At 37.6% G+C, this 27,862-nt stretch overlaps 1 protein-coding gene across 1 annotated transcript in view; it reads left to right on the top strand.

Moving 5' to 3' along the window:
- Positions 1 to 27,862, top strand: part of snx19b (sorting nexin 19b) — a 50,243-nt gene that overhangs the window by 15,632 nt on the left and 6,749 nt on the right. The window contains exon 10 of the mRNA XM_056473569.1: positions 27,408 to 27,592. Within this exon, the coding sequence (XP_056329544.1) occupies positions 27,408 to 27,592 (185 nt within the window). The remainder of the gene's footprint in view (positions 1 to 27,407; positions 27,593 to 27,862) is intronic.

Genomic DNA, 27,862 nt, shown 5'->3' with positions numbered 1-27,862 from the left:
TTCTGATGATTGATACCATAACCTATGCTCAAACGTGGGATTTGCTGGCCTTAGCTGCTGGAGCAGCAGAGACTGTTATGTATGGTATTTGTCAGACTTTGACAGGGACATTGTCAGTAACTGTTACAGTTTACATGGACCAGTTTTTTGTTCCTCCGGATCACAACATGTAAGTGTCATTAAAATTGTTGCCCCGTTTTGTGTAGTCTGCAAAATATGTGTTTAATTGTGTGTTATAAGTTGTAATGGCCCAGTGCGGCTTGTAATCACTTATCTATTATAGATCAGTGCTTGTACTGTATCTCTCAGGTTAACCCTTCATGGAGTTATTCCAAAACTTCTGAACGGTTTCTGAACTCATGATCCTCTGCTGTTTGTGCTTGCTATGGCCACCATCAGCTGTTCCTACACACGCGTAGCAGACAATTTTAAAATTAGTTCAACATTTGCCACTGTGTTGATTAATGCTTAATGTGTGTTGTTGATGTTACTTAGGGTTAGGGTTAGGGTTAAGAGTAGAGTAATATGCTGGTGTTTAACTGCATTGCTTTAATGCACTCCTGCATTGAGCTCTTACAAGCTTTGTGTGCTATTTCATAGCCGTGGTGGGCATTTCTCTCTTTCTTGCACTGAACGCAGTCGACCAATCACAACAGACTGTGTCATCGGACCAGTGCAGATTAGCTTTGTTTTAAGCAGGGGTTTTGGAACAAATGAATCTCTGAACGAATCATATGGGAGTCGTTGGGATAATTAGGTCAAAATAAATGCATATTATAAGACAATGAACATGTTTTTTGACCTTGCATGCACATCAGTCTATTGTTGGAGCCCCCCGAAACCTAAATATGACTTTTTTGAAAGCGTAACAGTGGCTCTTTAACTCTGTGTCCCTCTGTGACAGGCAAATGGACAAGCCTACTTTGGCTTAGGCCAAAGTACACCAAAATGTCCATTTTGGCAAGCATACACACTTTCCTAAATACACTGTCGGTAAACAAGAACACTTGGTAAAGATATATAGAATGTGTGTCAGTATATTAGCTTTGGTATTTGGTTGTAAAACCTAATATGCTTGTTGCTTTTTTCTTTTTTGGTGACTGATCTTTTAAGTCAGTGTTTCTCAAGCACTTTCCTGGAGGACCACCAGGTCTGCATATTTTTTCATGTCTCCTTAACCAAACACACCTGATTCAGATCATCAGCTCATTAGCAGAGACTATAAGACCTGTCATGGGTGTGACAGACAAAGGAGACATCCAAAACATGCAGTGTTGGTGGTCCTCCAGGAACACGGTTGAGAAACACTGCTTCAAGTCAATCTTATGTTTTAAAATGTGCAAAATCCGACCATAGGTTTGCTATCTATAGTGCGGAAGATTGCCAGCCCCTAACCAGATCTATAAATTTAACATAAATAGTTGCATGAAGTGGAAAAATAGGACTTTTCTTTAATTTGTCTAGGCTGACTAGTACAGATTTATTGGGTGAAATAGTGCCTGCTTTAAAGATCTTGATAAATGCAGCATTTGTATCAACTGAGGGAGGATTTGCGACACTTATGTCATGACAGTTGGCTCGAGGGAAGCCTTCCATTAAACATTTCACTTCAGAAACACTGGATTTCACTGTGCTCAAGGTTAGTGGAAGTTTGACCTCTTGAACAAACTTCGAAACGGTAGGTGTGCAGAGTTAATTACATGTTGTTTCAGATTGTCATTATTTGTTTTGTTGATATGTGTAAAAAATATGCCAAAGAGTTGTAAAATTTTTTTTAATCAAAATTAAAGTTTAAGGGTGGCGCAGTAGGTAGTGCTATCGCTTCACAGCAAGAAGGTCGCTGGTTCGAGCCTCAGCTGGGTCAGTTGGCGTTTCTGTGTGGAGTTTGCATGTTCTCCCTGTGTTCACATGGGTTTCCTCTGGGTGCTCCGGTTTCCCCCAAAGTCCAAAGACATGCAGTGCAGGTGAATTGGGTAGGCTAAATTGTCCGTAGTGTATGAGTGTGAGTAAGTGTGCATGGATGTTTCCCAGAGATGGGTTGCGGCTGGAAGGGCATCCGCTGCGTAAAACATATGCTGGATAAGTTGGCGGTTCATTCCGCTGTGGCGACCCCAGATTAATAAAGGGACTAAGCCGAAAAGAAAATAAATGAATGAATGAATTAAAGTTTAATCTGATTGTGACTTTAGTTTTAAATAATATTTGGAATTAAATACAAGGCTACGACACATATTATAGGCTACATTTTATTAATCCAGGGTGCATTATGTTGAGATTCCTTAAGCACCAAATTAGCATATGAGAAGGATTTAGTGTAAAGACTGGAGTAATGATGCTGAAAATTCAGCTTTGACAACAGTGGAATAAATTACATTGTAATATATATTCAAAAAGAAACTTTTCATTTTAATAATTGTTACATAATTAACCTTACATTAACAATTTTTTTTTAATCTCGCCAATTCCAAACTTTAAAACTGGTAGTAAAATAGCAAGCATTATTCCACAATAAATGTTTCAATCCATAGTATCCCACGATGTACAGTGCATCCGGAAAGTATTCATAGCGCTTCACTTTTTCCACAGTTTTTTTATGTTACAGCCTTATTCCAAAATGGATTAAATTCATTTATTTCCTCAATATTCTACACACAATACCCAATATTGACAATGTGAAAAAAGATTTTTTGAAATTGTTGCAAATTTATTAAAAATCTGAAAAAGCTCTGTCTGAGCTTCAGTGTTCTTCTGTGGAGAGAGGAGAATCTTACAGAAGGAAAACCATCTGTGCAGCAATTCACCAATCAGGCCTGTATGGTAGAGTGGCCAGACGGAAGCCACTCTCCGCCTGGAATTTGCCAAAAGGCATCTGAAGGACTCTCAGACCTTAAGACACAAAATTCTCTGGTCTGATGAGACTAAAATTTAATTGAAATCATGCTGTGGGGATGTTTTTCAGCAGCAGGAACTGGAAGACTAGTCAGGATCAAGCGGCAACCTCCCGCTTTCCCTCGGGAAGCCAATTCGGAAGTAACAAAAACTACAATTCATCAACTCGCCTTGGGGGGCTGGCTCCAGGAAGTCCAGCAACAATTTGCAACAATTTAAAAAAATCTCTTATTGTGTGTAGAATTTTGAGGAAATAAATGAATTTAATCCATTTTGGAATTAGGCTGTAACAAAAAATATGGAAAAAGTGAAGCACTATAAATACTTTCCGGATGCATTGTAAGTATCTCATTATTATCTTGGGAATAAAAATAATTCTCTTGCCACCTAGTTTAATGTAAAAATGCCTTCACCTTTTTGCATTCTGATCAGATTATCAGAGATTATTTGCAATGTAGTAATTCCATTCAGTATTCTTTGCAACGTTCTTTGCTGTACACTGCAAATTTGTTAAAATCAGTAAGTCATCTGGGTATTTTATGCATATTATATGTATACATACTGTACATACTATACACTGCAGTGATAGTGTGATAGTAAGTTATTCAAAACAAGGCCAGTGAGGCTCTAAAGACAGACACAGCCAACAGATGGATTGACTCAATGAGCTGTCACTTGAAGGCATCACTCATTCCCTCCCCAAGCTGCTGTACAATTGTGTGATCATTCTTATTTTTACCCATGAATATAAATACATTATTAAACACGTTGTGCAGTGGGGACCGATGACAACTTGATGTAAGAAGTGAGAACTGTGTGTTTTAAAGCTGTCAACAGGTGGCTTTCACCCCATCCTCTGCTCCACTTCTCTTGGAGTTGGTAACAGTCACGGGACGTCCCACTGAGGCACCTTTGGTTTCAGCTCACTGTTGAAGCTTTCTGTTCTGCTTTAATTAAAGTACTTGGTGTTTCTGCTACTCTGTTTAGCGATGACCGCATGTCTGTGAAATTCAGATTTATCCGCTGGCACTGTAATGCCTTTCTAATGTAGAGAGGTCTCTGAAACCTTGTGCTATAAAGGAGAGTTTTATTTTTTTTGGTTTCTTCGAAACCATCCCATCCGTCCTCAAGGATTCAAGCTTAAAGGTCAGGCCTCACATTAAATAGCACACGCAAGCTTCATACTCATCTGTTTTGCAGATCCTCGTGGTGTGATGTCTAGCCATTTCAAATGAGTTGTTTGTGCGGCGGTGTATTAAACACTTGCTAGCAGACCGGCTTCCTGCCATGTTTAGCTGATGGCTAACAGCCATCGGACGGGAACACTTGGGGTGAGGCCCATGCATTTCCTAAATCGCTGGACTGAGACAGTGTCTCAAAGGTGTGTCTTTTGTGAGTTCAATCTGATCAGTACAGTGGTTATTTGTTCTCCATTTAAATGCTCCCCGATAACTTTTTTTTCTTTGTTATCCACTGTTTTGCATAGTGTAGCAAAGAAAACATTCTGCTTGAAACTATGGGTAACATGGTAATTAATGCCAAGTAATGGATAAAGTAGATCCTGGTGTTTTTTGCAGAATAAAGACTAACATGCTGTTGTATATGACTGAAGGGCTTATTCTGTGAAAACAACCGCCTGGATATACTTTATCCTGCTTATTACATGGCTGCTTACTCAAGAATATTGTTCTTAGTCATGTTGGTTTATTAATTATTTTAATGCAAAGCTGACAGAAATGAAAACGTCTAAATGGAGCATAAACTAATCTACATATTATTCAAATTGCAAAATTACTAGCTGTGCCCCTGGTTATTAGAGTTAGTGGTTGTTATCTGGGAATAACATACCTTGGAATGCAGTGACTTACCAATTAGAATCAAGTATTCCAAACAGCCATTTATTAAAATATATTAAGGAAAATGTGTGTTAGAATATTGCTTACATGTTAAAACATGTTTAAAAGGTTGTAACCAATGAAGACATTAGCATAGTTTCAAAATATGTTAACTCATGCTAACAGCGTGTTTAACATTTGTGTTAAGCCTTGTTTGCTGCATGTTAACACAATGTTAAAATGTGTTAGGAACCTCTCAGCATGTTTGAATGAGGCTAGTAACATGCTTTCATGTTAGTAAATCTAACAGTGTTAAACATGCTAGTAGCAGGGCAAAGGTATAGTTTGCTCAAAAAAGAAAATTCTGTCATCATTTACTCATCCTTTACTTGATCCAAACCTTTATGAGTTTGTTTCTTTTGTTAAACACAAAGAAGACATTTTGAATAAAACATAAATCAAAACTGTAACAATTGACTTGCAAAGTAGGAAAAACAAATACTGTAGAGGTCAATGGTTTCAGGTTTCCAGCTTTTTTCCAGATATCTTCTTTTGTATTTAACAGAAGAAAGTCCAACAGGTTTTAAACGGATAAAGGATGAGTAAATGATTACAGAATTTTTACTTTTGGGTGAAATATGCTTTTAAACATGTTAAAACATGCTAGCAACATGATAATTGATGTTAGCAATGTGCTATAAAAGTTGTCCATCTGTTAAGGCGTGTTAGAAATATGTTTGTAAATGCTAATGGTAGGAGTGTTACAATATACTAATTCATTTTTGTTTAACCATATGTTAAAACATGCTACAAATAAGCTAGCAATGTGCTAAGAAATTATTTATGTAAGCAACAACATTCTAAACATGTTAGAAATATGCCGACAATATATTAACAGTGTTAAAACTTGTTAGAAACAATAGCAAATTTGTTTTTGTTGGTTTGATTTTAATTGACAGTGACATCATTGTGTTAAATATAGAAATTTAATCACTGAGTGGGGCATTTTAACTGAATAGGCACTTTGTTTTACAATACACTGTTGAGTTATCATGGTGTGTTTGGATGAGCCAGCCCCAGAATTTACCCCACAATGTTTCAAAGCACACAGTGGTGGTGTCTGGACGTGGTATTTGTCTCTGGGTTGAAAAGCATGCTGCATAATCATATCCTTACTGTCCAAGCCACTGTAACCCAAAGCACATTCATCTTCTCATTATTTTTACTGTCTGGATTGTATGGATTTTTAAACATTTGCCATGTTCACTTTTGTGGAGAGGTTGTTTGGATAAAACAGAGCCCCATCTTGTTACAATCAGTTAAGTGTGGTGGATATTTCAACTGTCCCAATGATTATGCCGAAGATGCCTATTGTGATGCTTGTCTTTGCAGAGCTTGCTTTCTATAACTGATGTTTAAACAGTAATTAAATAGCTAGATTCATTAGCTTGTGAGTAGGTTTAGTACTATATACACTCACTGGCCACTTTATTAGGTACATTTTTCCGAATGCTTGTTAACGCAAATTTCTAATCAGCCAATTACAATGCAGCAACTCAATGCATTTAGGCATGTAGACATGGTCAAGACGATCTGCTGCAGTTCAAACCGAGTGTCAGAATTGGGAAGAAAGATGATTTAGGTAACTTTAAATGTGGCATGGTTGTTGGTTGCCAGATGGGCTGGTCTGAGTATTTCAGAAACTGCTGATCTACTGGGATTTTCACACACAATCATCACTAGGTTTTACGGAGAATGGTCCAATTCAATGGTCCAAAAGAGAAAATATCAAGTGAGCGGCAGTTTTGTGGGCGCAAATGCCTTGTTGATGCCAAAGGTCAGAGGAGAATGGCCAGACTGTTTCGAGCTGATAGAAAGGCAACAGTAAGTCAAATAACCACTCGTTACAACTGAGGTATGCAGAAGAGTATCAACACACAACACGTCAAACCTTGATGCGAATGGGCCACAGCAGCAAAAGACCACACCGGGTGCCACTTTTGTCAGCTAAGAACAGGAAACTGTGGCTACAATTGGCACAAGTTCACCAAACTTGGACAATAGAATTTTGGAAAAACATTGCCTGTTCTGATGAGTCTCGATTACTGCTGTAACATTTGGACAGTAGAGTGAGAATTTCAACAACATGAAAGCATGGATCCATCCTTTCTTGTATCAATGATTCAGGCTGGTGGTGGTGGTGTAATGGTGTGTGGGCCCATTAAGACCAATTCTGCATCTGGCAACGCCACAGCCTACCTGAGTATTGTTGCTGACCATGTCCATCCCTTTATGACCACAGTGTACTCATCTTCTGATGGCTATTTTCAGTAGGATAACACTCCATGTCATAAAGCATGAATCATCTCAGACTGGTTTCTTGAACATGACAATGAGTTCAATGTACTCAAATGGCCTCCACTGTCACCAGAACTCAATCCAATTGAGCACCTTTGGGATGTGGTGGAATGGGAGATTCACATCATGGATATGCAGCCAACAAATCTGCAGCAACTGCGTGATGCTATCACGTAAATATGGACCAAAATCTCTGAGGAATCTTTCCAGTACCTTATTGAATCTATGTTACGAAGGATTAAGGCAGTTCTGAAGCAAAACGGGGTCCAACCCGTGAGTGTATTTTCCCTTTGTGAAAAGTGACTTTGTTTAGATATTATTTTTGTTTGAAATCATGCAGAACTGTCAAAACTTCTAAAGATTTGCTGTTCACATGTGCAGCTGCTTAAAAAAACACTACTATTCCCAGGTTCAGATACCACCATTTGGCATCTAAAATAGTTTAACCCTGCAATAATGTGTAGTTACTAACAAAGTAAAGACATGTAAGTGTGTTGACCTTTAGTGCACAATCACAGTCACTTTGTAGAGTTTATGAAGCATGTTGATGTAAAGATTTTGGGCTCTGTTTGGGTAAGGTTAACACTTACTGCTGCCAATTTGTGTTGTCAAAATTGCACACACGTACACTGTTTACAGTAATTAAACATTTTATTTCAGGAAAGAATGTACATAGAAGCATGTTTTTTGTTTATTTTTGTAGGAAGAAATTAATGGCATGAGTGTAGTCATTATCTAGCAACAGTAACAGAAAGTAACAATGGCTCAGGGTAGGGCTGTCTAAACTCGGTCCTGGAGGGCCGGTGTCCTGCTGAGATTAGCTCCAATTTACTTCAACACACGTACCAGGAATTTTCTAGTATATCTAGTTATGCTGCAGACACACTAGAGTTTGTGTGTGTGAAATTCTGTTGTACGATGCTGCGAAAAGGGGCAGGATCAAACAAGATGAGTTCACCAAGCTTGAACTTTCCAACGCAGCGAACTGCGAAACTTGTCGCACGAGCTTGCGTTTCCGGTCTGATGCAATCGTGTGCTTATGAATGGAAGACTTTGAGAAGTGCAGTATAATGCTGCGTTCACACCCGACGCGGAAGACACGTCAAGCACAAGTGATTTACTTGTTAAGTCAATGCAAAGACGTAAATAGACATCCTGCGGTGCGATACGCGTGAATGGCATGGCGCGAATTGCGCGTCGCGAATGACACGGTCATCCAGGTTAAGTTTCAGGAGGAGTTTATGAGCTCACAGAGCTGGCTGCACCTCTGAAAGGATCTAGTGGACTGCCTTAAACGAATCGACGCTGTTTTTCAGCCTCCCTAAAGCACATAAACACAGTTATTTTCTCAATAAAATCCATGTTAGCCATTTAGAAATGAAGCTACAGTCACCGGGCAGACAGAAGCCCTACCCATGATGTGAATCCGCATCTGTTCTGAAGTGAATTTGTAACGCGAAGGAACCAGATTTTCACGCGCGAATGAAGCAAGTAAACTTAAATGTTCACGCGTCTATTTACGTGCGAATAGCGCAATTTATCCACGCATTCCGCGTCTGGTAAAAAGATTTTTTTTAATTGTTGCAAATTCATTGAAAATAAAAGACCTGAAAACACATGTACATGCTGCAATTACAGCCTCAAGTCTTTTTGAATATGATTCCACAAGCTTGGCACACCTGTCTTTGGGAATTTTTGCACATTTCTCTTTGCAATACCTCTCAAGCTCTATCAGGTTGGATGGGAAGTGACAGTGTACAGCCATTTTCAGATTTTTCCAAAGATGTTCAATAGGATTTAGGTCTGGGCTCTGGCTGGGCCACTCAAGGACATTCACAGGGTTGTTGTGAAGCCACTCCATTGATATTTTGGCTGTGTGCTTTGGGTCATTGTCTTGCTGGAAGATGAACTGTCGCCCCAGTCTGAGGTCAAGAGCACTCTGAAGCAGGTTTTCATTCAGGATGTCTCTGTACATTGCTGCATTCATCTTTCCCTCTATCCTGACTAGTCTGCCAGTTCTTGCTGCTGAAAAACATCCCCATAGCATGACGCTGCCACCACTATGCTTCACTGTAGGGATGGTATTAGCCTGGTGATGAGCGGTGCCTGGTTTTCTTCAAACATAATGCCTGGCATTCACTCCAAAGAGTTAAATTTTAGTCTTATCAGACCAGAGAATTTTGTTTCTTATGGTCTGAGAGTCCTTCAGATGCCTTTTGGCAAATTCTAGGCAGGGAGTGGCTTTCGTCTGGCCACTCTACCATATAGGCCTGATTGGTGAATTCCCGCACAGATGGTTGTCCTTCTGGAAGGTTCTCCTCTCTCCACAGAAGAACACTGGAGCCCAGACAGAGTGACTGTCTGGTTATTGATCACTTCCCTGACTAAGACCCTTCTCCCCCGATCACTCGGCTTAGATGGCCGGCCAGCTCTAGGAAGAGTCCTGGTGGTTCCAAACATCTTCTACTTACGGATGATGTAGGCCACTGTGCTCATTGGAATTTTCAGAGCAGCAGACATTTTTCTGTAACCTTCCCCAGCCTTGTGCCTTGAGACAATTCTGTCTCTGAGGTCTACAGACAATTCCTTTGTCTTCATGCTTGGTTTGTGCTTTGACATGCACTGTCATCCCTGGGACCTTATATAGACATGTGTATGCCTTTTCAAATCATGTCCAATCAACTGAATTTACCACAGGTGAACTCCAATTAAGCTGCTGAAACATCTCAAGGATGATCAGAGGAAACAGAATGTACCTGAGCTCGATTTAGAGCAGGGGTCACCAAACTTGTTCCTGGAGGGCCGGTGTGCTGCAGATTTTAGCTCCCACCCTTATCAAACACACCTGAACGAGCTAATGAAGGTCTTACTAGGCATACTTGAAACACCCGGCCAGGTGTGTTGAGGCAATTTGGAGCTGAACCCTGCAGGGACACTGGCCCTCCAGGACCGAGATTGGAGACCCCTGATTTAGAGCTTCACAGCTAAGGCTGTGAATACTTCTGTACATGTTATTTTTCAGGTTTTTAAATTTTTTTTATAAATTTGCAACAATTTCAAAAAAAAAAAAAAATTCACATTGTCATTGTGGTGTATTGTGTGTAGAATTTTGAGAAAATAAATGAATTTAATCCATTTTGGAATAAGACTGTAACATAAAAAAATGTGGAAAAAGTGAAACATTGTGAATGCACTGTACATTTCTTTTATTTAGTTTTATACACAATTGCATTCTGTCAAAAGACAAAAAAATAGTACAGTAACCATTTTCAATAAAGAACAGAGCTGAGACTTAAAGGTGGATATGAGGGATATTTCAATGGTCCTCTGCCATAGTGATAAAACATTTAGATGTGCAGTGCTTACAAAACGCCAAAGGGACGAAGCATTATGGGGGCACTGACAGGGAATTATAGTTTAGACACATGAGTGAACAGTTTGGGAAAGATATGAGCTTTTGCAAGTGAGCTATAGTGTTGTGCTGAAGTGTAAGACTGTTTTGCCAAACGATCTTAGAGTGTTGAGAATGTAAAAAAAGTTAAAGTTTTTTAATGATACAGGTGCCAAATTGATACTTTTAAAATGCAATCCTACGTCATACCAGATATTTGCATATGGCCCAGGGCAGCTCATTTGCATTTAAAGAGCCACACATGAAAACAGCTTGTCTTTTCTTGTTTCCTTCAAAAATGGCCATTTACAGCGTAGTGTAATGATATAAGGTAATTTCACATTCATAGAAATATTTTAAGGACACCTGTCTGAGATGTTTATACTAAAGCTTTTAAAATGTAAAATATTGCACCAGCCAGATGTGGTGCTGCAGAAATGGCAACGTGATTGTGTGGAAACATGCAAGAGACAAGGGGTCCAGCTGTTTCTTGTGCCTCGATGCAAACAGAAACATCGGACATCATCTGAGGAAAGAATTAGTTTACTTATCTAGCATCTGCAGCTCTTTTAGCACAAGAGCGGATGTCTTTGTTTGCCTAATTAACCAGAGGGCAATGCTTTTTCCAAACGTGAGGTTACACATTCTGCCACACAAATGTCAGGGAATGAGAACTGGGATCCCTTTCGACCAAGTGACCCAAAATAAAACCAAAAAGATGTTGCTGAATTATCAGATCAGAAAGATCAATTGTCACCTTAGGACAGTCAGTTTTATTTTTATCATATGGTTATATCACTCTGTTGCTTTGAGAAATATTTTTAAAGATGCGCTTGTGCCCTTGATAGTGACCAGCAGTGGAATGTTAACTATGATCAGGAATTTTTGTCATCATATCGATCCTTAATTTTAGACGGGTGATCAGAAGCAACTGCGAAACCTGCACCGGCTTTGACTTACAGTAAATCGTGAGTCAAATACGCAAACCGTCTGCTCTTATATAACCTGTATGAGAACGATTCCTGCTCCAGCACTAACACACCTGCCTGCAATTTTCCAGTGCCTTTAAAGACCTTGATTATCCAGCACAGGTGCGTTTCATTAGAGCTGGATCTAAGCTTTGCATGAAGGTAGATCAGCACAAATGAACACCGTCTGCTCTGTGTTAGGAATTGTGTGTAAAACCAGTTGCTCGCAGAGTTTACCGTCAGGTGCTGATTGAAGATATCAAGAAGTTGTAGAAATGTGTTTCATGTTTTGATTGGTTATTGTCATATTTTCTTTTCGTAATTGGATTCATGTCTTCGTGTGGAGTTTTGATTTATGCTATGTTGTGATGAAAGATTTATTCGATATGTTTGGAAATCCGTTGCGATTCACTCAATGAAAATATACCATTTAAAATGTTTCAGATAGGGATGCATGATGTATCAGTGGGCATATCGATATCGGACGATTTAACTAATTATTTAAATATAGTTAATTAAATAAAAAAATAATCATTTGTTATCAGACCGATAACAAAATTAGGTTGATATCCTTAAACTGATAAATTATATTATAATTATATAACCACTTTAGGTGCTTGCTGCCTGACATTTTGTATTTTACTGGCATTTGGTTAATGCTCAGTTAGTTTGTTGCTTTGTTTATGCTTTTCTGTGAGACAATAGATTTTATTTATATAAAAGAAGGTTGGCCACCAATTTATCAGCTATTGGGCTGCAAAACTACTGTTTATCGTATCGGTTAAAATTCCATATCGGTCCATCCAAAGATTGAGAAGTTTTTCACATGCTTCTTTGATTAAAAAGTGGCAAAGAGGAATAATATTACATTTAATGCCACAAAATATTCCAAACAAATGCCCTTCTTTTAAACTTCATTACAGAATCCTGAAAAAAATTCAGTTTTGAAAATAGATGTTTCAGGATTTTGAAATTATAAGACTGAATTAAAGAATGATTAACCTATGATTATCTCTTTAAATGTCTTATTCAGTGTGCTCTTCAAAGGTTCATGCAAAAGTAAAATGAGAAATGTATTACCCCACTTTTGTTCTAAACCCTTTTGACTGTTCTTTTGTACAGACTTTAATTGAGCTTTGAACTGTACAAACTGTGTTCAATGGAAAATGGAAGATTCTTTAAATATTCTCCGTTTGTGTCTCATGGAAAAAGTCTAGCATATGATGGTGCTAAAGATGCTATGATAGATTGTTCTGCTGTCCTTGCCAATGTTCTTCGTAAACAGAAAGTTAGGGAAAGGTTTGAGGGAAGAAAAAGACGCCAGCCATGTTGTTTTGCACCACAAAACATTTTTCTCATGTTGTTTCTTTCTCTTCCTCTGATCAATCATTCTTGAGACTTTTTTGGCTGGTAGTGCTGCACACTTCTGTACTGTAGACTACCCACAGTGCAGCAGTGCATGCCTCCTTGGCTTTTACTTTTATCTTCATATAAAATAGCCAAGACAATACATGCAAAAATGTTTTTTTTTTCTGTCAATCAACCCAGAATATATAACAAAATTCACTGAAGCTTCCAAATCATACGATGATGATTTATTTCCAACATCACACTACAGAATGTCTGTTAATGAATGTGAACTTTGCGTGAATTTGATGTCTCAATTGTTATCACGGCAGGGTGGCTTGGAGACAGTTACACAAAGATTCCAGCAAATAACTTAAGTGCAGCAACTTTGGAAAAACTATTTCAGCGTGCAAGTGTTGAAAACTATACTGTTTGAAAATATACTATACAAAGTTTACCCATTGCAACTTTTGCCCCTCACTGGCACAATGGCACTAAACATTATTAATAATATTAATAATAATTTCTGGATTGTCCCTTATTCTTCTACATTTTTATCTTAAAATCTTAAAATGTGTTTTCAGAAGATTCTACATACACACTCTCTCTCTCTCTCTCTCTCTCTCTCTCTCTCTCTCTCTCTCTCTCTCTCTCTCTCTCTCTCACACACGCACGCACGCACGCACGCACGCACGCACGCACACACACACACACACACACACACACACACACACACACACACACACACACACACACACAATATGTAATAAGTGTACATATACAGTTTACAGTATATATGTAAGTAATTGACCCAGGTCTCTCAAAAACAACTTGACAAACAAAACAACAATGGCAGATTACAAAATTAGTGTTTGTTCTGCTTAAACAAACTCAAAATAGGCTCATTTTACAAGTCACCCAGGGTTAAACAATTGAGTTTTACCAATTTTAATCCATTCAGTGCAAAATTACATAGTTCTTGAAAATATTCCCCATCTGGGTAACAAGGTAACAGCGCAGCAAGTCTCTTGATTATAAGGCCGGAATGAGAGTAAAGTTCCTAACCATATCTGCCTAGAAAACAGCTATTTTTTTATTTTCCATAGGTCTTAGTACACCGTGTTACTACAAAACTTATTTGAGCTTTTGAGTGAGATCCTAATGGTCAAATCTGATTCAAGGATTTATGCTAAGCTAAGCTTAAAATGCCCTGCCAAACATGGAGATCAGCTGAATAGATTCAAAAATGGTCAATTCTACTGTTTGACTTGTCTAATGAGTCTATTTCCAAAAAAATGTGGAGTATTAATATATTAAGTGATATTGTCAACTAAGGACGAGACATGCAAAATACACCATTTTAAAAAAGTTTTTCTGGGTCTGTGGATTGAAATTGTATTGACATTGTTGACCTCTGTATGCAAGACTACAAAACCCGTTTTTTTAAGCATATGCAAAACCTCCTCATAATAGCTATGACAGGCATATACGGAGAAACATGTAGAATAATGTGTCTGTAACAAAAGCCATTTTTTCTATCCGGGTCCTGTATAACAACACTGTTATGGAAAACAATGTTGGTATTGTGTTCTTTGCATACGTGCAGCTCTGCTCAGAGGCTCAAAATATCTGATTGGAGATATGCTAGTGTAGCCATTGCCAAAAGAAACCACCAACAAGGACATCTTCCCTGCATTTTTACAGGATGAGGTGTATTGATTAGAAAAACAGCATTCATCATGCTCCATCATTACATTGTCATGGTATCTGCCAGTCATTCAGAGAGTGAGTGATTATAAATATTGTTGTGATAGTAGTAGAAGATTCTTGTAAAAGATCTAAATTCTCAATGAACCTGTCAGTAGGTTTGTTTGGAAAAAAGACCACACAGTCTTGTTATCATGTCCTTATGGAAAAACTTTGTAATAACACTTTAATCTCATCTCACTGTCTCAGTTTGTGTCTATTCTTTTTTTTCTTTAGTATGTTTTATCAGAGATGATTCCTTGCAAGCAAATGTACCTGTACAAGATGCAATCCATGCCAAGAAACAATTTCTAGTTTAGGCTGTGGCCTCCAAGGTAAAAGTATTTGCTTGTTTTGCAATAGTTGTACGCAAGGAGATGGATTAATCTGAGATAAACCAGTTAATTTGGACTTGGGAAAGACTATTTATTTCGGTCCAACATTCCTCTGGGTTTTGAAATGGGCTGCTAACTTGTAATGGCTTGTTTTAAAAAAATGGCACATAACCCAAAGCATTTGATTATTTTGCAGTGCAAATTGATGCAATTGAGCTCTTGGCTGCCCATAAAGGTCATTATGTTCCATTTGGTAAGAGAGCAGAAGCTGAATTGATCTCCTTGTTGCCTCTATTTGGACCAGAACCTTTGAATAATTAGTCTGGACACAGACACCTGTTACAGACACCTGCACTACAAGCAGTTCCAGTCTCTTTGTGCTGTTCCATGAGCTGTGTCAGAACCTGCTCACCTATTCACTCATACACTAATACCTATATAGCATATAGCAGTTGAGTGGACTATAACAGGAAAGAAGGAACAAAAACAAGTGTAAATGTGTATTGTGATGTAATAGTTTGAGCCAGATAACAGTCTTTTGCAGATAATTTCATCATGAACATCACACCTACCATCCAGTCAGATTTCCTTCCTTGATGATCACTTTCCATTTGCCTCATTATACATTGTATTATTTGATAACAAAGATAACAAACAGCTTAGTTAGTAAAAAAAATCAGCTTAGTTTCATGCTTATTTACTTTTTATATATTTTAAAAAAGCCACTTTTATATGTGTTTGTTCATAGCATACAGTGCATCTGGAAAGTATTCGTAACACTTCACTTTTTCCACATTTTTCTATGTTACAGCCTTATTTCAAAATGGATTAAATTCATTTATTTCCTCAATATTCTACACACAATACCCCATAATGACAATGTGAAAAAAGGGTTTTTTAAATTGTTGCAAATTTATTAAAAATAAAAAACCTGAAAAATCACATGTACATAAATATTCACAGCTCGTGATCAGGTACATTCTGATACCACTAATCGTTCTTGAGATGTTTCAGCAGCTTAATTGTGTTAAATTAATTTTTGTGGTAAATTAAGTTGATTGGACATGGTTTGATAAGGCATACACCTGTCTATATAAGGTCCCAGTGTTGACAGTGCATGTCAAAGCACAAACCAAGCAAGAAGACAAAGGAATTGTCTGTAGACCTCTGAGACAGGATTGTCTCAAGGCACAAGGCTGGGGAAGATTACAGAAAAATGTCTGCTGCTCTGAAAGTTCCAATGAGCACAGTGGCCTCCATCATCCATAAGTGGAAGATGTTTGGAACCAGGACTCTTCCTAGAGCTGGCTGGCCATCTAATCTGAGTAATCGGGGGAGAAGGGCCTTAGTCAGGGAGGTAATCAATAACCCAATGGTCACTCTGTCTGACCTCCAGCGTTCTTCTGTGGAGAGAGGAGAACCTTACAGAAGGACAACCATCTATATGGTAGAGTGGCCAAACGAAAGCCACTCCCCACCTGGAATTTGCCAAAAGGGATCTGTAGGACTCTCAGACCATAAGAAACAAAATTCTCTGGTCTGATGAGACTAAAATTTAACTCTTTGGAGTGAATGCTAACCGTTATGTTACGAGAAAACCAGGCACCGCTCATCACCAGGCTAATACCATCCCTAGAGTGAAACATGGTGGTGGTAGCATCATGCTATGGGGATGTTTTTTAGCAGCAGGAACTGGAAGACTAGTCAGGATAGAGGGAAAGATGAATGCAGCAGTGTACAGAGACATCCTGAATGAAAACCTGCTTCACAGTGCTCTTGACCTCAGATTGGGGCGACAGTTCATCTTCCAGCAGGACAATGACCCAAAACACACTGCCAAAATATCAATGGAGTGGCTTCACAACAAATGAAAATGGCTGTACACGGTCACTTCCCATCCAACCTGATAGAGCTTGAGAGGTACCGCAAAGAGGAATGAGCAAAAATTCCCAAAGGCAGATTTGCCAAGCTTGTGGAATCATATTCAAAAAGACTTGAGGCTGTAATTGCTGCCAAAGGTGCATCAACAAAGTATTGAGCAAATCTGTGAATACTTTTTTACATGTGATTATTCTGTTTTTTTATTTGTAATAAATTTGCAACAATTTCAAAAACCCTTTTTTCACATTGTCATTATGGGGTGTTGTGTGTAGAATTTTGAGGAAATAAATTTATTTAATCCATTTTGAAATAAGGCTGTAAAATTGTAGAAAAAGTGAAGCGCTATGAATACTTTCCGGATGCATTGTATGCACATGCAACATAAATATAGCATGCAATTTACATTAATCCAAGTAATATAAGATATTACTTAAAACTACAACAAGAATCTGCGTGTGTATGAACATGTTATACATTGATATGGAGCAGTTTCAGGCAAAAAAAAAAGTGTAGATTTAACAAATATTACTAAACATTAGTAAACATGTATAATTTTTTAAATATATATTTCATGTAGGCCAAGTCTGTCAGCCTGTGTGTCTTAACGTTTACCTATTAGCAAATATATACTTGCCAGAAACTTTTTCGTCGTCTTTTTTTTATGGTTTACTCCGGTGTTCTGGTTTTCCTCACAGTCCAAAAGACATGCTGTACAAGTGAACTGGATGAACTAAATTGGCTGTAGTGTGTGAATGATTGAGTGGATGGGTGTTTCCCAGCACTGGGGGTTTTCAGTTGCACTCTTAGGACAATATTTCGACAGGAGAATCATTTCGACATGCTAGAATAATTGGTGGATCATTCCTCTCTGGTGAATGAAGGAAAGTGAGTTGGTGAGTGAGTTTTAAACTTTTAATTCTTCATACGCACTCAGAATTAAAGGTACGAGATACCACCGGGGTGGTATCTTTTCAAAAGGTACACATTTGTACTTAAAGGGTCCATATTGGTATACCTCAAAGGTATATATTAATACCAAAAAAAGTTAAGAGGTACACTTTTGCACTTTTTAGGTACTAATATGTACCCTTGAGGTATTAATATGCATACCTTTTGAAAAGATACCTCTCGTGCCTTTATTTCTGAGATTGTAGCACAGTTTTGCCAAGGGTCTGAAAACTTAGATTTTTGTTCATATTGATATGGCCATAGACTGCTTATATAAACCTTTGTGAAAGAATGGGTAATTTTTAGTTGCTTTATAGTTACATGTATTTTTGGAAACCACAATGTCTGATAAGTCAGATTGGTGGGTCGCAACCCAAAAGTGGGTCACGGGAACATTTTCAGTGAGTGGAGTGTGTGGTCAAAAAAAAAAAGTTACATTTTTAACTTATTTTGCTTACATCAGACTTTTATTTTGAAATGCGCGTACAACAACCGTACCATTTGACATCAACAAATATGTTGAGGCGCAAGTATGACACCGAATATGTAAAGTATGGATTTACATATATTGACGACAAAAAAGGCTTAAAACCTCATGTCATTTGAGGTACTCTCACAAGAGAGCATGAAACCTTCTAAATTAAAATGACATTTAGAAACCAAACATCCCATTTGCAAGGACAAACCTGTGGACTATTTTCAAAGACGACTCCAATAGCTGAGGGCATCGCAAAAGTGCTAAACATCTTCATGTTCAAAACAAGTACAGGCACTCTGCGCATCTTACGGTGTAGCTCACCATGTAGCAAAGGCCAAGAAAGCCCACACAATAGCAGAAGAGCAAATAACGGGTGATTATTATAAAAATGGTTATGATTATTTTATTCATTTTAATTGTAATTTGCTGGTTATTGTGTTCAACAGGATCAGTGTTAATGTTTTATTAACAGTTCAGTTTAGTTAATGGTAACTGAACTTTTCCTTACCCTAACCACTGTGTACAGTATTTGACGTTTTTACTCTGTAATATTACTGTAATTTGATACATTTTGTTAAATGACAGCAATAAAGTATTGTTTATTTGTAAGTCTTGGCAATTTTCTTATGATTTCACTACTTGTGTATGTTAACAAATAAATACAAATGAATTATAATTCCTGAAATTATATTATAGTTCCTAAAAATTTGGGTCACGGCTTGATGACCATGTAAAAATGTGGGTCCCATGGCCAAACCAGTTGAGAACCACTGTGATAAGTCACTATTGTGGCAGAAACTATGATTTATTTAAACAAAGAACACTTATTTAAACAATTGAAATAAGGCATTGATACAAGAGGATTTCTAAATAACTGATTTGAAAAACCTTTTGGAGTTAAATCAATGATTTGTATTAATGTGATCAATGACTGTAAAAAGTAGACTTTCAAGAGGCCAATGACAGATCTGAAGAGTTACAGGCTCCAGCAGCTGAGACTATTGAAACTGCTGCTCTACTAGTCGCAGCCTATTGACATAATGACTGGATAAAGATTCTTTGGTCTGATCAGACCATAATTGAGTTTTTTTGGACATAAGAGTAACTGTTATGTCTGATTTAAGAAGAACATAAGAAATACTGTGCTCAAGAAATCCTCATGCTGTGTAGATGCTGTGTAAATGTGAGCTACCTCATAAAGCCAGTGTTAGAGGAATTTATCCATCCATCCATCCATCCGTCCATCCATTCATTGTTCCATCCATCCATCCGTCCATCCATCCATTCATTGTTCCATCCATCCATCCATCCATCCATCCATCCATCCATCCATCCATCCATCCATCCATCCATTGTTCTATCCATCCATCCATCCATTGTTCTATCCATCCATCCATCCATTGTTCTATCCATCCATCTATCCATCGTTCTATCCATCCATCTATCCATCTATCGATTCATCGTTCCATCCATCTATCCATGGATCCATCGTTCCATCCATCCATCTATCTTCCCATCAATTCATCCATCATTCCATCTTTATGACCTTTGTTTGATGTATCTGTCCATCGTTCTATCTTTCTCTCTTTCTATCTTTTTCTGTCTAACTATTGATCTGTCTTTCATTCGTTCTCTCTTGTTCTATCCGACTATCGATCTATCCATCATTCTCTCTATCTTGTTCTATCCGACTATCGATGTATCCATCAATCGCTCTGTCTATTGCTCTATCTGACTATCGATCTTTCCATCATTCTCTCTGTCTTGTTCTCCCGACTATCGGTCTATCTTTCATTCTCTCTATCTTGTTCTATCTGACTATCGATTTATTCAGCATTTGGTCTCTATCTTGTTCTATCTGACTATCGGCCTATCTTTCATTCTCTCCATCTTGTTCTATCTGACTATCGATGTACCCATCAATCGCTCTGTCTATTGTTCTATCTGACTATCGATCTTTCCATCATTTGATCTGTCTATTGTTCTATCCGACTATCGGCCTATCTTTCATTCTCTCTATCTTGTTCTATCCGACTATCGATGTATCCGTCAATCGCTCTGTCTATTGTTCTATCTGACTATCGATCTATCCATCATTTTCTCTGTCTTGTTCTCCCGACTATCGGTCTATCTTTCATTCTCTCTATCTTGTTCTATCTGACTAGCGATTTATTCAGCATTTGGTCTCTCTATCTTGTTCGATCCGACTATCGGTCTATCTTTCATTCTCTCTATCTTGTTCTATCCGACTATCGATGTATCCATCAATCGCTCTGTCTATTGTTCTATCTGACTATCAGTCTATCTTTCATTCTCTCTATCTTGTTCTATCTGACTATCGATTTATTCAGCATTTGGTCTCTCTATCTTGTTCTATTCTACTATCAGTCTATCTTTCATTCTCTCTATCTTGTTCTATCTGACTATCGATGTATCCATCAATCGCTCTGTCTATTGTTCTATCTGACTATCGATCTTTCCATCATTCGATCTGTCTATTGTTCTATCTGACTATCAGTCTATCTTTCATTCGCTCTGTCTTGTTCTATCTGACTATCGATTTATTCAGCATTTGGTCTCTCTATCTTGTTCTATTCTACTATCGGTCTTTCATTCTCTCTATCTTGTTCTATCGGACTATCGATGTATCCGTCAATCGCTCTGTCTATTGTTCTATCTGACTATCGATCTATCCATCATTCTCTCTGTCTTGTTCCCCCGACTATCGGTCTATCTTTCATTCTCTCTATCTTGTTCTATCTGACTAGCGATTTATTCAGCATTTGGTTTCTCTATCTTGTACTATCCGACTATCGGTCTATCTTTCATTCTCTCTATCTTGTTCTATCCGACTATCGATGTATCCATCAATCGCTCTGTCTATTGTTCTCTCTGACTATCGATCTTTCCATCATTCGATCTGTCTATTGTTCTATCCGACTATCGGTCTATGTTTCATTCTCTCTGTCTTGTTCTATCCGACTATCAATCTATCCATCATTCAGTCTGTCTATTGTTCTATCCGATACTCAATCCATCTATCATTCAATTTGTCTACTGTTCGCTCAGACTATCAATCTATCCATCATTCGGTCTGTCTATTGTTCTATCCGACTATCGGTCTATCTTTCATTCTCTCTGTCTTGTTCTATCCGACTATCAATCTATCCATCATTCGGTCTGTCTATTGTTCTATCCGACTATCAATCTATCTATCATTCAGTTTGTCTATTGTTCTGTCCGACTATCAATCTATCCATCATTCGGTCTGTCTATTGTTCGGTCTGTCTTGTTCTGACTATCGATCTATCCATCATTCGGTCTGTCTATTGTTCTATGCGACTATCGATCTATTGTTATATCCATTGTTAGATCAATCTATCCATCGTTCTCTCTATAATTCTGTCAATCCATCTTAGTATCATACTGTCTAATTTTCTGTTTTTTTGTCAGTCTATCATTTTATCGTTCTTTCTATCATTTGCTCATTTTATAATTCTGACATTTCTGTCTGTTGTTTTTGTTGTTCTGTATATTATTCAATGATTCTGTGTATCTATAGTTTTTTATCATTCTGTGTTTCTGTTGTTCTACCTGCTGTTTTATTTTTCTATTGTTAAATCGTTCTGTCTACAGTCTTATCACTCTGTTTACCATTAGTTAGTAACAGGTTATTCCAGATAGAAATACAATACGAAGGAGTAACACATGTATGAAAATTGGGCAAAACAGGTTTTTAAGACCTGAGCTTATTCAATTATTCATCCTCTGTGTAATACAAGTACGTTTTTAATTAAAGGTCCATGTAATTCATTCATTTCTGAGATTTATTTTCCCTCACATCATTTTTTCCAGGTTTAATTGAGATGCAGATCAAGCAGGGCTCTGAATGGAACATACTAATAATGTTTATATTTTCTGAGTGTCAGGAAAAAAGGCTCACTTTAAAATCTGAAAAGGGTAGTTTAATCTTAATTGGCTCCAGTGAGCTCCAGGCACCCTTGTTTTCCACTCCCGTTGGCTTGAGAAATGCCTTCCTCCACTAACGCTGCCTGCACGTCTCCTTCAAAGGCCATGGCAGTCCACATTTACTTCCCTTCATAATGGCTGAAATGCCCTTAATGGAGTAGAATGCTCCACTTGTTGTTTTGGAGCTAGTTTGTGTTCCATCACCTTACATCAAAACTTCTTGAGGATTACACAGGTCTTCAGTCTAACATTTGCAAGCTCTGTTATAACCACATACTGACTTAGAACTTATGTTTTGGGCAGCAATCTAAAGCTTTCAATGAAACATTTATAGAAATGTACTTTGAATGTCTTTCCAGGAAATAAAACCTGTTTGGATCAATTTAAAAGACTACACTGACGTATGAAACCTACTGCAGGCTTTAAAAATAATTTTGCCATGGAACACAATAGTAACATTCTCCTCTACGTAATATTGTACTATCACAGACTTTCATTGACATATACCAACATGTAGTCCACAGAAAATCTCTGCAGTGGTTAAACTTTCCCATATATATTCCGCAGACAGGCAGTGCAAACAAAACTCTGTCATGTTGTTACTGGGTCATTGAAATTTGACCATAATTGCAGTTTAATGACCACTGGGAAAGCCATCATTTTGTTGGAGAGTCTGAACGGAGCTACGCTAGTAACCATGAAGTAGAGCTGAATTGGTGTCCCAAATAAACATGTTCCCTTTGACATTAATGCAAAAATTGCATTTTGCTGTGAAACTCAGGGGTGGACATTTCTATGTTCAAATGATCTATATTTAATAGAAAATGCAAGACTGTAAAACTGACTTGTTTTTGCACAAAGTAAACATGACCATACACGGTCTCTGGATCTTAGGCTCTGTCACCATGCAGCATTTGTGGCATTTCAGAGAGTCAGGACTAAAATAAACCAGCAATGTAATCGAAGCGCAGGACAGATTTAAATCAGTCACACGTGAAAGTAAAGGGTCTGATAATTTGACCTTGATTTTGCTTGAAATATAAACTGAAAGCAATGCCGATATGCTTTGCAGAGATGATGTGTTGATTATGAGTGTTATCAATAAGTTTTGGTCTACAATCTGCTCATTCACATGGTGAATTTTTACCTGCATGGTGATTAGAATGATCTGTTTTGTATTGCTGACTTTAAACTGCAACTGTGAGTACAGAATAACTCCGTGTACAACAGCACCAGTGAGTTATTTATTAAGAGCCACTTGTGTTGAATGTTTAGCAGTCTCTGCTACATCAACAACCTCACCCAGCTACAGTTCTATTTAAAGGGCACCTATTTTACCCCTTTTCCAAAATTTAAGATAAGTCTTTTGTGTCTCCAGAAAGTGTCTGTAAAGTTTCAAAACACCCATCAGATTATTTATTAACCTTTTAGAATATTGGAATTTTCTGCTTTGAACACAATGTTGCTGTTTTTGTGACCTGGGCCTTTAATGCTAGTTCTCCCGCCCACCGTTCCAATCGTTCTGCCTGTCAGGGCATTAGTTAAAAAGCACAGTGACAGACATGAAGGAAGCAGATCTCACGTAACGTTTGTGAGAAATACTACAGTAAGAACTTTCCCAATGATTATTTGATGTATTTATTTCGATAATAATGAACGTTGTGGAGTTAATTCAAGCCTTTCTGCAACAATTAGTCACACACAGTGTTGTTACAAAGTTTGCGCATATACACACAGACACACAGACACACACGCAGCGGACAGACACATACAGCACACATGTTTTTGCATGGCAAATGTGACAGGATACACATTAATATCCACTGCTGTATGGATATACATTATGTTAATGTACAAAATAAACCTGATTTAACATCCACAAAGCAGGATTGAAGCTTCTTCTTTTATAATTGTACTGTGGTGATAAAGATGGTAAAATTGCTGTACTACAGAGACATGGTAATCCCTAATTAAATTTTTTATTTTATTAGTTTTTTTCACTTATTTGTGTATTTTTTGGACATAATTGTTCATTACAAATAAGGAAGTTATGCCTTGTTTTCGTTTAATGTTTCTGTTTTTGCATGTTAACTTGATTTGTTAAATGATTTCAATGATTTGTTCAGGGTTTTCAAGTTATTATTCATTAAAACAAAAGTCTTAACAAAGTTAACTAAAATGAAACAATATGTGGTGGCATGGTGGCTCAGTGGTTAGCACTGGCCATGGGACGATAATCAGTTTACCTCAGTTTGGAAAAGTCAAGGTTTTAAAAACGCTAAGATTTTTCGTTATACTACTCCTAAGGTGTATGTAAAGTTTTTTTTAATGTGTTTTTTATGTTGGAAAGAAACCAATTTTTTTTATGTTGTTTTTTAAACCAATAACGAGCGCAGAAGTCAGTGATTTATTTGAATTATTTAGCCTGACATATTTACTGTTCCAAAATATAAGAAATGTTTAACGGAGAAGAATTTTTTTTTACCCAGGCATTTAAAAAGAGCTTATTTTAGAGCAGTGATCACAATACCGTGAAACCGTGATATTTTTATTCAAGGTTATCATACTGTCAGAAACTTAAACCAGCCCATGCCTAGTTTGAAGTGTTGCCTCACAGCAAGAAGGTCGCTGGTTTGAGTCCTGGCTGGACCAGTTGGCATTTCTGTGTGGAGTTTGCATGTTCTCCCTATGTTCGCATGGGTTTCCTCCGGTTTCCCCCACAGTCCAAAGACATGTGCTATAGGTGAAGGAAAATGAATGAATAAACAATACGTGATGTATATGATTCTTTTCTCACAAAAAGGTGACTAAAATTAAAATGTCAACAAACATAAATGCAAATCAAAATAATAACAAAACTATGGTGGCAAATCAGTGATACAAAAATAACATAGAGTTGGTCATTGGATTTGGTTTGAATAACATTAAATTGCAACGAACAAAAATACCCATTTTAAAGTACACATTATCCTTTTTCATGCCAGTGGGTTTCTACATATTTTCCAAGCTCTCTGAGAAAAATAGTAATGTTTTATAACACTCTTTCCACATCTTTTGTTCAGCTCTATTTGTTAAGGTGACTGTCTGCCAAAATGGTAGTGATTATTAAAAGATTAAAGTCTCATCCACAGTAAGGTTACGCAATCCCGCAGTTATTCACAGATTCTTCAACTTAAAGTGGCCAAAAGTAATTTTGCTGAATTGATTCTGTGAAATTAGATGCTCTTTTAATATTATTTATTTATTTATTTATTTTGGATAAACTAAATCCATATGCGGCCCATCAGAGATTTTAACTGGAATAGACAGAACCCTTCAGTGGCACATGTAAAATGTGATGTGCTGAAGGACATTAGTGGAATTTTTAACCCAAACATATGATGTTATTTTTGACTTTTTTTCATTTGGAAGGCTTTTCCAGTGCATTTTATCACCCATGTTTTTCAGCGAGTTGCTAATGTCCCTTAAAGGTGCATAGTCCCTTTACAGTCACTTTCATCAGCAAACAGAATTTTAGAAATATTCAAAAAACAGAAGGTGTCCTGAATCTTTTAATCCACCCAACTGTAGTCACATGACTACTGTTTCAAATGATGAGTTGCTCTTCATGTTTGAGGAACGTTCATTTAAGAGAACTGTTACTACTTCTTGATGTTAGACTAGGGACTGAAGTAAGTAACATTTATATTGTGACAATTTTGTGTAATATGGGAGAAGAAAACTACAATGCATCAACCAAATAACTGCCAAAAAGAGAATAATTTATTATACAAAAATCAAAGATAAACAGAATATAGTAATAATAAAGAAGAATAATATAGATAACAACAAATAACCCCAAAAGGCAAATTATATACAATTTATAACAACAGAATAATCCAAAAACAATAAATCCCACAGGGAAAGAGGACAAAAGTGGCGCTGAAAGAAAAGAAAATAACAAAACCAAAAATCAAACTAACTCAGTAGAACCCTTTTACCTAAAATAATCGAAAGCAAGTCTTCGGCGTTTACACGCCCTAACTTACCTACTCTAATCTTAACCAAACAGAAAAATACAAAGACAGCGCTCATTCCTAAACCTGGTGTGTCTATACACAGCTTTGCTAGGTGATGTAAGGATGCAAGTTACGTGACATCTACCTCTACAAATCCCCAAAACAAAGAATATCAGCAAATGATCTCAAATGAAGAATAAAAAGAAAATTAATGAAAATAAGCAAGATGGCAATAACAACTTTTGGCAAAGCAATAAAAAGTACCAAAAACAAAAGAAACAACGAGATGCAGCTTAAAACAAAGAACGAAACAGGAGCGCAAAAGTCTTTGTCTGGTGTCCCACTTGTCGTCTTTTTAAAAAGCTGGCGACCGCTCAGATTGGCCGCAGAAGCCACCACATCACCGAAGATAATGATGATTGACCGATCCTACAGCCAATAACAATCTGAAGGGGGTTGAACCTGTGAAACCGAAAGAGGGAGAGAAAGAGCGAAAGAGAGAAACACACACTCGCAGAATTCCCGAAGCGTAACAAGAATTCAATCAAATCACTTTAAACGATAAGCTACAAATAATCCATCAGAAGGAAAACTGAGTGAGGTATTTTTGCCATTGTGTGCTTTATTTTTGTCTATGATGAAAATAATGTTACACTACTGTAAAACATGCTGGGTTCCACACAATGCCTTCATGTTGTTCCAACAGAAATTGATTGAGTTAACATAATGGTTTTTACAATTTTAAATTGACTGAACATAAAACAATTAAGCTTCCCCCACCCCCCAAAAAACCCTGAAGAATTGTGTTGTTTGGGCTCATTTTAAGTAAGTAGTTAGAACAAACATAGTGCATAGGGCTAATTCTCATGTCACATTATAAGTCTCACATCCTGATAATGAAGTATATCACAATATATTCAGTTAGTTCAAATTTGCCACATGGAAAGAACAGTTTCTTTTTAACATTTTAATGTATATGATCAGGTGATGCGGTGGGGCAGTGGGTAGCACAATCTCCTCACAGCAAGAAGGATGCTGGTTCGAGCCTCAGCTGGGTCAGTTGGGAATTCTGTGTGGGGTTTGCATGTTTTCCCTGTGTTTGCGTGGGTTTCCTCCGGGTGCTCCGGTTTTCCCCACAGTCCAAAGACATGTGCTATAGGTGAATTGGGTAAACTAAATTGTACGTAGTGTATGTGTGTGAATGAGTATGTGTGGGTGTTTTCCATCATACTAAATTCTTTATTATGTGGCGATTGGTTTGCAGGTGGCTGGAGGTGGGTGTGGGGAACCTGACCTGTACACAGTATTGGGTGGTTTACCTGCGGGTTCTGCAGGAGGCAATCTGGCCTGGAGGAAATCTGCCAGCTCAACCTCGACCACAGCGCAGCCAGCAGCAGAAAGACCACAGCAGAAAGCAGGCTCTGCAGTGCCTCATGAAGCTCATGCCAGGTGAGAGCCCACACAATAAATGCACACATAAAGCATTAGACACAAAGTGACGTTTAGCCAAGAGAAAATAATACTTTATTGCCCTTTATTCCAAAATATTGATGTAGATTCCCTAAGCATGTATAAGTGTAATTGTGCTTTTTATGTGCTCTCTGAATGAGGGAATTATTGCTTAAGAGGAGAATGATTCAATTAAATTATTGTGAAAAAAGACAAGTTGTTACATATCTTTAAGGTTGGGAATACACAAATGTTTCTTTTAGTTTATAC

Source organism: Danio aesculapii, chromosome 15 (assembly GCF_903798145.1).
Source record: "Danio aesculapii chromosome 15, fDanAes4.1, whole genome shotgun sequence".
Lineage (NCBI taxonomy): Eukaryota > Metazoa > Chordata > Actinopteri > Cypriniformes > Danionidae > Danio > Danio aesculapii.
Note: the sequence above shows the minus strand (reverse complement) of the source record. Positions and strands in the feature narration are given on the sequence as shown.